Here is a 15,682-nt window from a genome sequence, read left to right as displayed (position 1 = left end):
TTTTTAAGACAGGGACAAGAACTTCACATTCTGTAATGATTACATACACTGCCCGGTTGCTGATCACAAACAATTTCCTTTATTTCTACCTGGATGTATCCTAGTAGTTACTGTGCTCGAATCTTAGGGTTAATGGTTTGCGGCCTTTTGTCGCAAAAATGCGTTTCACACAAGATAATAGCCCAAGAGTTAGCGGTGGGTACTGATGACAAGCTGTCTTCCATTTAGTCTGTCACTTTTAGAGATGGCTATGCGCAGTTACCTTTGCGTTGCTTTGATTGAAAATTCTGAATCAGATAAACAGACTCAACAAATGCTCACGTCCAAGGCTTCAACTGTACAAACTGTCATCTTAAGTCATATCTGGAAACTGAATTATCATAATCACTGAGAAAATCGTTAAGTTCGTGCCAGAATTTTTATAATATATAACATGTGTTCTGATATTTGAGGTTCATTTCCAACAGTTTGCGTTATAATAGGTTTATAATTTATATATGTTCATTGATAAATGATTAATTTGTTGTACCTCTGCTTTTCAAGGTTTATGGGTGTCTGCGTCCACGAAGGCCAGCTACATGCCCTGACTGAAGTAAGCATAGTTTAATACTTTAAATCCTCTATTATATTAATATATATAAAACCGTTACTAATGCAGTTCTGAGTGTGACAATTTACAATAGTAGACAGAAGCTTCACTACCACTATGTTTAATGAGCATAGTAAAGTTAAACTCTTTATGTAACTGTTTATGTTAGCTTTTATATCCTGACCAACTATGACAAAAGGGTTTGTTAGTATGAGAAATGTATTTAATTTGCTTGTTGGCTATTTATTTATTTTTCTGTGTACAAATAGACTTCTGTATTCTATTTTCATACTTTCTTGAACGAAAGGGTCGTCAGTGATCCGTACATATACTAATTTTGTTAAAATCTCGCTGTATTTCGGCAGAAGTCTTCACAGTTATTGCTTGTTTTTGTTGATAATTATAGTTGTTGTATATAAGTTTTAACTCTTATAAGTGGTTCTTTATAAATGCGCACTGAATCGGAAACAAACATGTGTTTAATCGGCTATCTTTATATTTAGTATTATATTTATGTCGGACTCCAGAAAAGGATTTTATCTCGAAAAAAAAGTATATATCAGTAGGTAGAATTTAATTTCTCATACGTTTACATATTTTAAAATGAGAATTATAATAATTTTACATTCTATAAAAAAATTAAAGGTAAATTTTAATAAGTATTTAGACGAAGAAGTATACAACACGAAAAGACGTCGCAGGAAACAATGAAGTGGAAAGAAAAATTATAAAAATATCCGAGTGCTCTTATTCTGTATGAAGCTTGACTTGTGTGTGTATGCTTGAGTAACTAAAACCAATCTTGATTTTTCATTGAAATTCTTGGAAACTAAAATATGATTGTAATTTTTTTTCATTGAGGAGAAAGTCACAGAGAGGCAATTCATGATTGTTCAAACGTTTTAATTATCACCTGCTTACTCGGTCAGAACAGTAAATACGATATAAAACATACATTTCTGGTGCTGTTGAACATATTCTAGTGTGCAGTTACAAAGAAATGACCTGATAAACATAAACACCGGTTTTCAACTAAATATAAACACGTATATGTTTTGTAAAATAATCAAGTTTAACACATTTTCAGTTGTTTGCTTAAAAAACCCTTTTGATTGTCAGGAATTTTATAGCAAAAGTAACAGAGATAAGATTTTAACAATATAAAGATAAGCTTGCATATTATTTGTCTAAATCAATACTGGTACCAATGGTAATAATATATACATGCTTGCTATGTAGAGGGTTGAGTACATTAAATGAAAAATGAAAACAATATCTGAATCAACAAGCCACATGACAACCACAGTCAATATAAAGTTGCTGTGGAGCAGAATGTATCGAAACTGTATTTTGACAATCGTAGGTAGTGTGATGCCACCGAACGTTTATCGCTTTTTGAAAGGAAATGAAACAGCTCGTTTCTACGCAAAATATTCATACACACAGATCATAAAGTGTTTGATCATGAATTTAAAATTTTGAAGAAAGGAATATATCCCTTGTATTTAATGGCTTTAGAAAACAAAGGAATATGGATCTTCTTGAGAGACCAGGACCGTACATAGAGAGACCTGCAACAAGTTGTATCCCAGCCAGGCTAAGCAAAGTTCGTCATCTTGTAATAGATGAGAATCCACGAACACAAAGGTCGGTGGCAAAAGCCGTCCATGTGTCCCGGACAGTACACAACATAATCAAGATGGAATTCACTCTAAAATTACTCATCAGCCCAAAACCAAAGCACATGTTTCATTCCTCCTTTCCAGAGATATGCCTGACTAAAACATCATGGGCATCTGCTTAAGCACGAACGTCATGAGTAAGCCTGGGAAGCCCTGCCCATTAAAAGGTACTCAGTGGAGCTGTGCCACAATACCAGAATGTGTCGACAACTGTCCTATTCTTGGCAGAACATGCACTTGCCATGATACAGACACTCCAGGATGAAATACAGCCACTGCAATTGCTGATGGTGGAAGTTTAAAGTTACTACCATGAACCTTTATCAGGGTGAGAATGTCTCTCATACCCAGGTAATGCTGCATTATCTTCCTTGGTATGTCTTCAGTAAACTTATCTACGACGATATCCTCACAATATGCTGACACCGTTGTAGAATTTGTCTTCCCATGTAAACAAACAAATTATCTGTGGGACCACACTTTCAAGCCTTAGACTCGGCTTGATGGATAGCTCAGTTTTCTCTTGGTGGAAAGTCAGTGCAATTCAGCTACGACTGTAACCTAGTTACAAAGTTGCTCGTTGCTCAAGTGCTCGACCTAGTTGAGCATTGGTTGTCCAAATTAAACATCGGACATTCCCTGCAGTTATCTGCTTGAATGCATCAAGAAATGGTCCAAGTCTTCTTTAGCTGCTCCCTTAATTATCAGATGAGAAACCCATTTAGCTTTATTCACAAATACTTGTGGTTGCAGTATCAGTTCCTTTCTTATGAAGGCTTGTCTAGCACCAGGGTGAGATATTCTAAATGTCAGTGGCTGCAGATGAAAGTTAAATCCCTGTTTATTGGTCACAGAATGACAAGTTGTTGTGGGCAGCTCATCTATAGGCCTTGAACAAACCAAGGTTTATCCATAACCCATGCTTGCAGTGGCATCACACCTTCCATCATGGACAGGCTCATGACTGCCCCATGGATCACGATCTTCACCAGTTGTTGTGTGCTGTTTCACCTGTTGCAAGAATAGTTTGAACTCGCAGACGTTAACTGCCACTTGTACCTCCAGTCTTTTTTAGCTAGTCTTTGGTGTAATTGAGTAGAATTGGGGTTGAATTACCGAAGTTGGTAAATGCTTAGGAGTTCTATAGAAACCGCCCAATTTTGTCTCAGAGTTGTCTGATCACTTGTCACCATGACGACTCTCAGTTGCCCATGTTTCCTGTGCACTGAGATATATCCTTATTGGAAATTTTCAATTGTTAGTTTTGGGTCCACCAGATTGTTCAGATGCAGTGAGATTGTGGTCATGGATGTTCACACAAAAGTGAAAATCAGGAGATCACTTCTCTGAGATCCAGTGACTTTCTCAGATAGTTGAAACAAATCCTGGTTACGATACCATAATTTCTCCTTACTGCCTTACTCTGAGGTAATCTTAAATACACTGTTTTTTTATTCAGTTAATAACAGCAAATAACAGGAAGAGCGACAAGAAAATATATCACGAAGTTAAACTGAGTTTAGACTTTACTGAATTCAAGCAAGAAAGACACCGAACACAGTATATAAATAAATTTTGTTCAGTAATCAAAAACAAAGTAAATTAGGGCACTCGACAGAAGACTGTTTTTACTGGAGATTGAATGACTCTAGACTCTATATCTTTTCCAGAATAAGACATTTTTTCTGAAGAACGTATTATTTCAGATTAAGAAGATACAGCATTATATACAAGAATCTATAATGTCATCCCTCAGTGTGTATGCACTACCCATGCCACTGTTGGTTATTCCAATAGAAAAATATGGGGGTTGTCGTCAAGATATCACCCAACCTGTCACTGGTAAATATTACTGTCAACATTTACACAGTACATTCTACTTTACTATGATATTTTCCATTAGAGAGCGCAAATCACACCAAGGAAGAATGACCCAGAACAATAGGTAACTATAGCGGAAGGAAGTTAACCACATTCCTTGACAAGTATTATGTTGTCAGAATTACCCACGTAGCTAGAAACGTATATTATGTACGAAACCCAAGGTGCGGAACATTTTTAAAATTCTAGATGAACATTTTGCGTTCATCTGACTAAGTAAAACCGGAAGTATTAGATATTTGTTTCCATACTACGTATGTTATAGCATACTTTGAACTCTGTCGGCGTATATCGTTTCTACGTTTTATTAATCATGGAGATAACAAGAAGAGAGTTATAAGGGCTACTAGCTCTTCATACAAAATACTCCACGGTATGTGCACACATTTATAAGCAAAGTTTATTTTCGTTTACGCCCCCTACCCCTACCATACAGAGTGGCTGTGTCACTACAAACAAAATGTGTTAAATTGTCTCGTATAATATATTTAACAACTTTTTTTCTGCATCGTGATGTCTTGGAGATTTTGTTTTCCTATTTTGGGGAATCTTTATTTTAAATATTTATTTCTTAGGCTCCAAGCCAGTTACCGCCGAGCATTACAAGTAACTGGTCGTTTGCCAAAAAGATGTTATTTTACATGGACTAAGGCGACTAAAATCCTCGTTTATTGCACTTAATCCACGTGTTGTTGCTGACGAGCACTGTAAATGTAGCAAGGTTTTGTAGTCTTGTTTACGTTAACGAAGCGTTTTTGTTTTTTTCTGGTGGTTTTAAAATCTTGTTGGGTAGATACCTGTGAGATTACAAAACACCGTGTTTCTTTTTATTAGAAAAAGGAGTATGATCTTTTTTTTTAAATCTTCTTTGTCGATCCAGAATGATACATTATACGAATCATACAGTGTATACATACTGTACTGATTCTGTTATACATTTTGTTCATACAACATTCAGACTGCACATGAGTTATAAATAATAAAGGTTTGTTACATCGTGTAAAATGCCTTTTCATAGTCACAAGCACAGACATACTATAGCAGCATATATGCCGTTTATAGAGAACACACGAGTATTGCAAGTTTCTGCTAGCTAATACTGTTGAACCAAAGTATTTTAAGGAAGAGAATAAAACATGAAGACAAGTATTATATATACTGTATATTAAAAAATCGCTACACATCTATCAGTATAGAAGTGAGTAATATTTTAAGCAATCGCGGAATGGACGTGTTATATGTAATATTTACTTATCATACATGGACAAGGCTATATTTACTGTTGTGTTTCATTATATATGTATATAACAACAAATATGACATTAAAGACATCGTTTTTACCCATTTTACAGTCATCATGTACCTACGTCGATCGAAGGCCAACGAGTCAAAAACTATTTCGTGTTCTTGAATGACCGGCATGCTAACTGGAGTATTTTGTGGAAAACATTTATGTAAAAAAAATACTTTACTTATTGCTCAATATTTCGCCCGACAGCTTTATCAGGAGCTTAACTTGTTAGTTATACTGAGTCAGAAGAAAGATTCGTTACGGTTTAACATAATACACATGGAATTCTATTCACAAAACACCGTCTTATGGTAACTAATGCTGTATTGTTATATTAAAGTATAATACATTGTAGAGTGTAGAAGACAATATTTATACATGTCATCAGGTTTAATGTATTAATGTAAAAAAGATTAACAGTAAAATAAAAAGTCAAACTAAATGTTACTTGTTTTTACTGAATTACTTGTACTATTTAGCTCCCGATAGTGACAACATTTCGTTGTTTCGTAGCGCTGTAGCGTAAACCCCTAAACCCATTTCCTAAGCTTCTTCTTTTTTGTCAACGTTTAAGAATGAATAAACTGTTGGGTTTAAATCGTACCAGTAATAGTTAACATTAATTGGTGATCTAAAATCATCTTGTTTTGTCGTGTTACTTAGTACTATCCACTGGACTGAGCTGCTTTAATGCTAAATTTCTAGTGTTTGAATTCCCCTTCTTGCTACCCCATTTCTCCGGTGGCTCAGAGTAAGTCAGAGGTCTTATAACACTAAAAATCTGGTTTCGATACCCGCGATGGACAGGGCACAGATATCTCATTGTGTGGATTTGTGCTTAACAACAAACAAACAAAAAGTAGCAACTCCTCTCGGGACTACATATCTGAAGATGGCAGATCATCAGTTGAAACGTTAAAAGTCAAGATATTTTCACCTAAATAAAGTTCATTAAAAAGGTAATTATAGGCCATTACTTAAGTTCTACTATGTTCAGTAATCTGTAACCGTGACTATCATACCACTAGTAATGTTTGAAATACTCATTACTTAAAGTGTGAACTAACTTTTAACTATGGGTATATTTCGGATTCGATCTGGTTAGACGTAATCTAGTACTTAGCGTGTTCAGACTGTGAATCTGAGGATTCACGGTTCGCGACCTGTTGCCGCAAAAAACGCGCTCAGTACTGTGGGCCCGTGGATGCGCTATGATCATATCTCACTCTATTCGATGAAATGAGTAGCGCAAGAGTTGATGGCACGTGCCTTCCATTCTTATCTATCAGTTCAAAATTAGGACACCTTTACGAATCTAGTCCCATAACCTAGGAAATTCCAGTTATCGGTGACTTGTAATAAGCACCCACGCATTAATTCTGTAAACGGGTTCCTTGGTATAACACGAAAATCAACACTGTGTTGCATAATCTCGGTTGATATTCAAATTAATCCATATTTCATAGGCCTTTAGTACACGTTTTTTTTTTTCATTCTTTATCGTGAATAGACAATAATTATTTGGTAACGCAAACACTGTTACGTTATTTCTCCATAACTGCACTACATATGTATAAAAAAAAGGTTTACTAGAACAGATGTGTAAGAGGTTGATGGTTGATACATTAACTATGTCGAACAGCCTGTTAAATTGTTTAGGTAAGGGTTGCATAAATTTAAGTTTGTCGCATTATGAGTGCATAATTTCAAATTGTTGATCGGGGTCCTATCATCCTATCACGTGGATCAATTTTTGATAATTAAAGACTGATTGATCTTTAACTCTCCAGATCTTTGGTTTTATTACGTTAATATAGGTAAGCTACAATTATAAATTAACTTGACATGTAAACTAATAAATATGACAAACGGAGCATTCTTATGAATGAAATTTGGAATTAGCGACAGACTTCCATTAAGTCTCGTATATAACCATATACAAGAAATTGTCTCACCTTCAAACGGTAATTCGTGGCATTCTAAGTTAGATGGATTAATTGCTAAGGGTGGGAACATACTTTGACCGTGATTCGAGCATCTAACAATTTCTTGTATATGGTTATATACGAGACTTCGTACAAATTATAGCAATGTATAATCCAAAATATATTTCACTACTGTGTAGCAGGTCGCTGAAGTCACCTAATTCTTACCTCCTGATTAATCACACGGACATCTATATAAATAATACGCTTGCATTTGTCTGTTCAGTACTTTTGTCGCAAATTTCTCGGTTAAACGCTACAAATCTCGTATCGTTAGAAAGGCCTTTGTTTGAAGAGTCCAGATTGCATATTGGTTTTTTCCATTTAGAATCACATTACTTGTTTTTTTTATTTATTTTTTGCTAAGTCAAACTTTTAAATGCAAGGGGTATGCTACACTATGGCACAATGTCGTTGTCTTCTGGTGACGACTGGTTTGGATTTCAACTTTAGTTTTTTATTTGCAAAGTAATTCAAACAAACAATTAGCCCACGTGTAATTTCCTTAAAAAAATTGAACATTACACTAAATACAATTGATATGTGCGCAGTTGGTTCAAAACCATAAAAACTTTGTGAACATGCATTCAGATGTATCTGCATATTGAGCTAAGTTCGCCTTCATTACAACTTTACATTTACTTTACTTTGTAATAATTTAGCCTTGTTTGGTTTTCTAGTCTACTGTAAACACCTTTTAGTCAACTTTTCTTTAGTATACGGGTTTTATTCTTCGTTTTTGCCACTTTCTTTGTTTCAACTCACAAAACTGTGTCATACACCGAACACTCTTAACTGTTTCATACTCTGTACACTATTGTAAATACCATTACTATACTTTATTGTTTACTTTACGTATAGTTTTATTAAACAAAGTTCCGTCTAAGTGAGTTTGTTTGTCTGACCACGTAATTTTTTTTTTTCAAATACACCAAAATTTATCGATCTAACACACAATGCCTGCAAGAAAGTGTAGCTTAAATGCCGTGCTTGAAAATGATAGAATAAGGAACGTTCAAGTGAAGGGCATGAAAACTACCCCAAATGTTTTAAAGTTATGAAGTAAGCTTTGAATCGCGTAATAAGACAATGCACGAGTCAAGGGACGGATGGAGGGCAGTTATCTCTGACCCTCACATTCACCAAACCCCACAGCAGTTATTCATCATTTCTGATTTTTTATTTTTTTTTTCGTGTTTATGCAAGTAAACTAAAATAACTCTTTGATCGTAAGTGCTTGTTTTACGATACGAGATGGACCTATGTGTATTGTGGAGGATATACTGAGATGCTACATATAACTATTCCGTTTGGAGACATGCACCTACTAACTGGGTTAATCTGATAGCTATACAACAGGTCAATGTGTTTCATAAAATTTTTGAATTGAGAACACGAGTTTAACACACAAGGTAGTCACTTTCATATAATCGAAACGTTGTGCCGCCATTGTTTGTATAGCCAGTTCGATAGATTTAAAAGTTAATGTTTTTGACTTGTCATCTTTACAGAATATAACAAGTACTGCCAGTTAGGACATTGTTAACTCGTGATATAATTTTGCTTACTTGGAATGTTAATCTTTTAAAGTACATTAACGGAGGGAGTCTGGAGCAGTTAAACTTGAACAAAAACGAAGCCCTGCCGTGGCCAGTGAGACTCAAGTTAGCGCTCGACATCGCCCGAGGGATGACATACTTACATTCACGAGGAGTTTTTCATCGTGATCTGACATCCAAGGTATGGTCATTTAACTAGTGTATTTATATACTTTGCATTATTTCTTTATTTTGTCACAAAGAACATCTATTATAATAATACTCAGTTTTTGTGTGTCCTGAAAATGCGCGCGCACTTGATGCCAACGGATGTAAACAAAAGACATCTTGTACAACATATTAAAAGCTTATCAAAGTAGAATAACATAATACGTTTATTTAATGATAACATTAAGTACAGTAAAGTTTAGTCCTAACTAAACGAAAGCAAAAAACGTATACAAGATACAGTGTTATCTCTTTATCGAATATAGGCCGTAATTAATAAAGGCTTAATTAATGTTAGGGCTAAGAAAAGTGGACTTGCACATTTCGGTGACTACGTTTGTATTATTCTAGAAATATTGTATTTAAAGATGTACTGTTGGAATAAAGATACTAACTTGACCGCAAATGTTTCGCGGGTCTCTTCTAGTGTTAAATAATACAGTATACATATTGCGTACACTTGGAAGAGTACGCGAACGTTAGTGTTTTAGTACAAGAAAACAACAATACTGTTTTGTAAATGAATGCATGGGCGGCCGCAGGAAGGGGAAAGAGGTGGCATTTGTCCCCCTCACATTTCACCGAAAATTGAACATATTATGATGTAAACTTAACATCGTAGTTAAACTAAATATTTTTAATAATTTTTATTAAAACTGTAAATTTGTGTTTGCGCTCAACGACCTTAAACACATATTATTTTAGTTTGTTGACGTACACTGTAAAAGCTGATCCCCTACATAGATGTTTTGTCCTCCCCTGAAAATATTTCTGTGGGCGCTCATGAATGAATGATGTGTGTTCATACTTTTACTTTCTATGACCAAGGATAAATAGGTTTGAGTGAGATTGTACTAGATTTTGTTATTGTTCAAAAAGGCGAGCACAGCTTTTATTTTATTGTTTTAAATAATTAAGTAGTTGTGTGATCTGACTAATTTTGAGAGGAAAATTGCATACCCAGCTCTGTCCTTAGTGAAAGCCCGACAGATCCAATGAAAGTCTACAAATAAAAGTGAACTTTCAGTCCATAATGGGCTTTCTTTTTTGAAGCTCTTGTAATACATTTTAAAGTAGACTGCACTTCTCCGTCTTTCTTTTCATGAAAACATGCGCAAACTGGCTAAAAATGAAGAAAATCTCTGCGAGGATTTTCAGTAGCGTTTATTCTCCAAGAAGATTGTTGTGAGACAGGGGAAGTGGATCGGAAGCGAGGGAATGTGGAAGCTGAGTTGAGAAACTTGGCAGAAATGGCAAAGCAATTGCGTCACTTCTTGTTCAAAGCAGCCCATTTCACAGTAGAGATGTGGTTAAGATTTTTAATGTCTGAATTTGGTACATTTAATGCATTAAATATAATAATAATCTTGAATTTTGCTTCCACAGAAAATTATATTCTACATCAAGAAGTAAGAAATATTGTAAAAATACATCAGTTATGAAATAATTCTCTAATTTAGGTTTATGCACTTATTCTAACCCTAATATAAACCGGAAGTTAAATGGTGTGAATCAGAAAAGAGAGGGAAACTTAAACAGCAACAACATCTTTAATCTCCACATTGTAGCTGGATATTTTATTACTTTATATTGTGGTTATTATGGGAAACAAACCAAAATGCTGAACATTTTATTTCCAATGTATGACTTGTAGAAATATATTCTGGTGTGAGTTTTCTTCAAACTCGACTAGCCTGGCATGGCCAGGTGGTTAGGGTGCTCGATTCTTAATCTGCAGGTTGTGGGTTCGAATCCCAATCCCACCAAACTTGCTCACCCTTTCAGCCATGGAAGCATTATAATGTGACAGCAAATCCCACTGTTCTTTGGTAAATGAGTGGCTCAAGAGTGGTGATAACTAGCTAGTTTTTCACTGCTAAGTTAGGGATGGTTACTGCAGTAATTATATATGGGTTATTCGATAATTTTTTTTTCAATATATAGAAAAATTTAATATGAATTTGTTTTGCTTTTGGATTACTAATCTTGCCAAGTTTGGTCTGGATCGGTCAACTAGTTTAGGAGATGCATACACAGACAGAAAGTTTTCCTTTATTGGATAGTTACCACACCAATATAGCTTAATGTGTATAACACATATGTAAAGTATGCTTGTACCCTGATTTTTATACTAAGTGAAACAAGACAAAGCTGAATAAATTACCACTCAGTAATGTGCATTAACGTTGTCTTCCCATTTTAAACAGAATAATCAACTTTAAAAGTATTTATAAGTGACATTTATTTCAATCATTGTCAGTGGGGAAAAACTGCTAAGAAATACTAATTTTAGGAACCTATTATAGACTATAACAAAACCTATAGTGTTAGCCTACTTCTCATATGAGGGAATGGATGATTGATCTCGGCTATCAAAGGAGTATCACAAACATTAAATTGTTCTTGTATTTTTATTTATAATACAGAAAAAATAAAGAAAAATAAATCTATCTACCAAATTTCAAACAATTGGGCCAATAATCAGTACAGGAGGATTTATAATAATGGTAATTCAACACATCATGTTATAATGTTTAATAGAAAATTTAGACTATGTATCTGTTATGTTTGAATTTTCTTTATGAGTGTGATATTTTCAGGTAAAAACTGCTTGTTTTCCAACAAGTATCAAATAGACAGATTCTTTTAGGAAATAAGGAGAGTGATTCTGATCAAATAACATATCTTCCTAGTGTGTGTGAAATAATGAAACTGGGCAAAGTGGAAAAATATGAGAATTCTGTGTTATAATGCAGACAAAGAAAATGCACAATATGTACTTATGTACATGAAAAGACAGTCACTTCTATTAGGCTGTGCTTGGTCCCACAGCTTTCTTTCTCTCAGGATAGACTTCCACCAAACTAAAATCGAGGATCTTAAAAGTAAGGTTTTACTGTATAACTTCCTTGTAGAACTGGCTAAAGTAAGTATGCCACAATTCAACAGGTTAACTTGCTTTCTTTGTCCAGTCAATATTGTCACATCGTTACCTCTGTTTCCTCACAGTATTAGTTGGCTGTTACTTTAAGTCAACGTCATAATCTACCAGAAAAAGATATTACAGTGCCAATCTTTTTAAGCCGGATGTTGCATATTACTGTAAGATCTGTTCCAACAGAAGATGCTTCTATGATAATAGTGGGTCTGTGTGTGTGACCGCCATAGCTCAAAGAGGAAAGAACCTTGAAACTTGAAATCTTGCACACATACCGAGTAGACCCTGAGGGTGTGCACGTTGGTATTATTACTTATGTGTTTGCACATCTTTTTATGAAGCAAGCTAGCAAAAAACCACAGAAAAGAAGTGGTTCCTTATATAACAAATTTTAATATATAGAAAAGCCAGTGTGTTTTGGTTACAATGCATTCCAACAATGGCTTTTATGTCATGTTGCTTAGCAACAAAAGTATATAAATTATGCCTTTATTTTAAAATGGGTTTGGAATATCAATCTAATAACCCGAGCAAAGCGGGTACTTTTGCTAGTCATTTAACATAGAGAACAAAGAAATGAAGTAACAAGAACATGATAATCTTAATGACATTCTGGACAATATGTTGCTTTCATTACAGTATGGAACTAAATAACTGAGAAATTTGATAATCTCTATTGCTATAGCAGGTAGAAAATATATGATATGCTCAAATATCATATTTTTCCTCCCATCTCTCTCTCTCACTCAGGCTTGTCCTCAATCCAACAATTAAGCATAACTTTAAAAGCAATCACCTTTTAAATTGTGACATTGTCAAGGAGCACCTTAATTTTTTTCCTAAAAACACTTGCACACCACATGAATGACACAAATCAAACCCTTTAACAAAGAATTACTTTAAACTACAAGACAAAACCATATAACAAAGAATTACACTAAACTACAACAAGACAAAATGCTGTAAAAATACGTTATTAAAGTAAAATAAAAACTCTTAACTTTGACCCTTAAACATTGCAATACTCAAAATCACAATTATTTAGTTATACTTTAGATGAATAAGATGTTCAATAAAATGAAATGTACACTATACTCTTTAACTCTAAACATAGCAATACTTTTTAGTGAAGAAAATGCAAATCCCAAAAACAAAAAGTAAAACTAAAGAAATAAAATTCAGATTTACACTATCCACTTCAAGAGCGGGCAAACTAATACAAAAACTCAAATAAAATGAGAAAAACAGAATTAATATCCTTTAATAAAAATAATTTTCTCACCTGATGATAGAGGGAAAGCTGTGGATACCTACCTGGCAATCTGTGACAAACCAGATGAGGAGTTGCAAGAACTGGAAGTGACAACCAGCAAAAGAAATACCAACATTCACCTTCCAATAAATATGGATGAGATTGATCATCAAAGCTGGGACAACCACTAAGTCGAGAGCCTGATGATTGCAATGGAAGTGGAGTTCCTTGCTTTCCAAACTATCAGGCAATGCACATTGTAATGTATGCACTATATTGTGGGATTTCCACTTGATTATTACAAACTAGACTGGTCTGATAATTAGTAGACTTCTGACTGAAAAGTTGTTATGACTTCTTGCTTTCTGAGCCATCAAGTAATATTGGGAACCTAATGTATGCACTACATTGTAGAGTTATTGCTCAGACTTCAAGGGCAAGACAATCCATAGTTTGCAAAACTAATAATTGAATGGAAATAGCGTTCCTTGCTTTCTCAGCTCTTGGTAGTAAATCCTGGTAGAATGTATGGTCTTCATTTGCAGCTGCTACTCTATTACATAATTGAGGACAATCACTTATCTGTATGATAATGGATTGAAAAGAAGTGGGACTTCTTGTTTTCCAAGCTACTGAATGATATTGAAATGTGATATATGTATTACATTCTGGAATTATCCCTCTATTACCAACAGTTAGGAAGATCATATGATTGAAATGGTACTGTGACCCTTTGCTCTTAGAGACGTAGAGTATATTTTAAGATGCAAAACATCATTTGATGTTTTGTGAAAATCATTCCCTCAGTATAGCTGAGTGGTGAGATCTCTGCAGTATATCACCTAGTACTCTCTAGATCTCTCATCAGTATTTGTGGAAGATAAGCTCAATCTACAACCAACAAGAGAGTCCATCTTTTTCTGAAAGTTTATTGGTGTACAGTAGTTACACAAGTTTAAACTTTGTAAGTAGACTTTTAGTTCATAAATCTTGATTCATCTTGTTTTTTGGACAGGAAACAGTTTATTTTATGTGTGGCTTCTATAACCATGTTACATGGTAGTGGCAAATTTGATCTTGTCTAGACTAAGCCAAAGAACACCACTTCTGTACATTGAAATACAATTATTCCCTTCACTACATACACTTGTGCAGTCTGTTGTTCTTGGCCAGCAATCGATGGCATTCCCATGGAACATTAATTTACCCATTGCACAGGCAAAACCGGATGATTAGTTCTACAGTATGTCCATTCAGAAGATGCTTGTTCTAGACCTGAGATTGGAAATGATTGCTTTCATTCTGTGAGTGACACAATCTAGACCAAGCAGAAAATGTATCTCTCCTCTATCATATAGTCTATTACCATTCACCTGAATGAACGCTTTATTCACTGGCCATTTGGAGAGCTTAAATAGTCACAAGTTCTATTAGAGTTTTCACCTGCCCTGTGTCTGCCAGGAGTTCAATTTCTCACCCTGATCACCAAGTTACACCCAACCCTGATAGAGCTGGCCTGACCACTAAACTCTTTGGTGCAAGCTATCTATGTTGCTTCCCCCATGCTTGTAGCTAAGCCCAGCTTTGGCTCTGTGAGGTTTCAGGAGCATTTTTCACAGTATCTACCACTTGTTGCTGGTCATCTCGGATCTCCTGTTCTGGTGGCTGGTATCAATACCTTTGCCTACTCTGATGCTCAGCAAAATGTTGACGATAGGTTGGCAGGCAGCTGCTGAGCTTTCAGCTGGATCTGATAGTTCTACTGTCTTTGCTGTGTTACTAAATTCAGGCATTTTCATTGCCTGTGCCAAAGAAGTCCACAAGAGAAGCAGATGCTTCACTCCTCCAATTCTGGATGAGGTTCAGGTTCAATGGGTCATGGCTGTGGTATATATCACATGGGCAGACCATATGATAATGTATTCTCCTTATGACAGCACGTACCCTATGGGCATATATCTTGTGAATGGACCTTGATGCAGCATGCACCCCCCATGGGAGGATCAGCACAGCCCTGCCCACTCACTGGAGATCCTTGTGGTTGCCTTTCATTTCCATCATTCCAATTTGAATAGTCCACTGTTTTGGAGGCACCTGAGCTGCACCATTTGTTGGTGGAGTTGCCACTACACCTGTCACCGCAGACTGTTTTCTCTCTAAAGGCCAGTTTGAAGTGACTACTCACAGAAATTGTGTTAGGAAGGGCATGGCTACCATGAGAGTAATGCCTCCTAATCTGCAGAGATATTTCCAGTCCTTTCCTGATCCTTGAACTCTGCCTAATGGATTGCCTAATTT

The 15,682-nt window shown here is 35.3% G+C and overlaps 1 protein-coding gene across 3 annotated transcripts in view; it reads left to right on the top strand.

The window, feature by feature from the left end:
• Nucleotides 1–15,682, top strand: part of LOC106463725 (dual specificity testis-specific protein kinase 2-like) — an 85,516-nt gene that overhangs the window by 53,647 nt on the left and 16,187 nt on the right. For all 3 annotated transcript variants that reach the window (XM_013923788.2, XM_013923789.2, XM_013923790.2), the window contains 2 exons: nt 544–592; nt 9,019–9,168. In XM_013923788.2, coding sequence (XP_013779242.1) covers nt 544–592; nt 9,019–9,168 — 199 coding nt within the window. The remainder of the gene's footprint in view (nt 1–543; nt 593–9,018; nt 9,169–15,682) is intronic.

This window comes from Limulus polyphemus, unplaced genomic scaffold (genome assembly GCF_000517525.1).
Source record: "Limulus polyphemus unplaced genomic scaffold, Limulus_polyphemus-2.1.2 Scaffold1471, whole genome shotgun sequence".
Classification (NCBI taxonomy): Eukaryota; Metazoa; Arthropoda; class Merostomata; order Xiphosura; family Limulidae; genus Limulus; species Limulus polyphemus.
The sequence above is the reverse complement of the archived record's forward strand: the minus strand, read 5'-3'. Positions and strand labels throughout refer to the sequence as shown.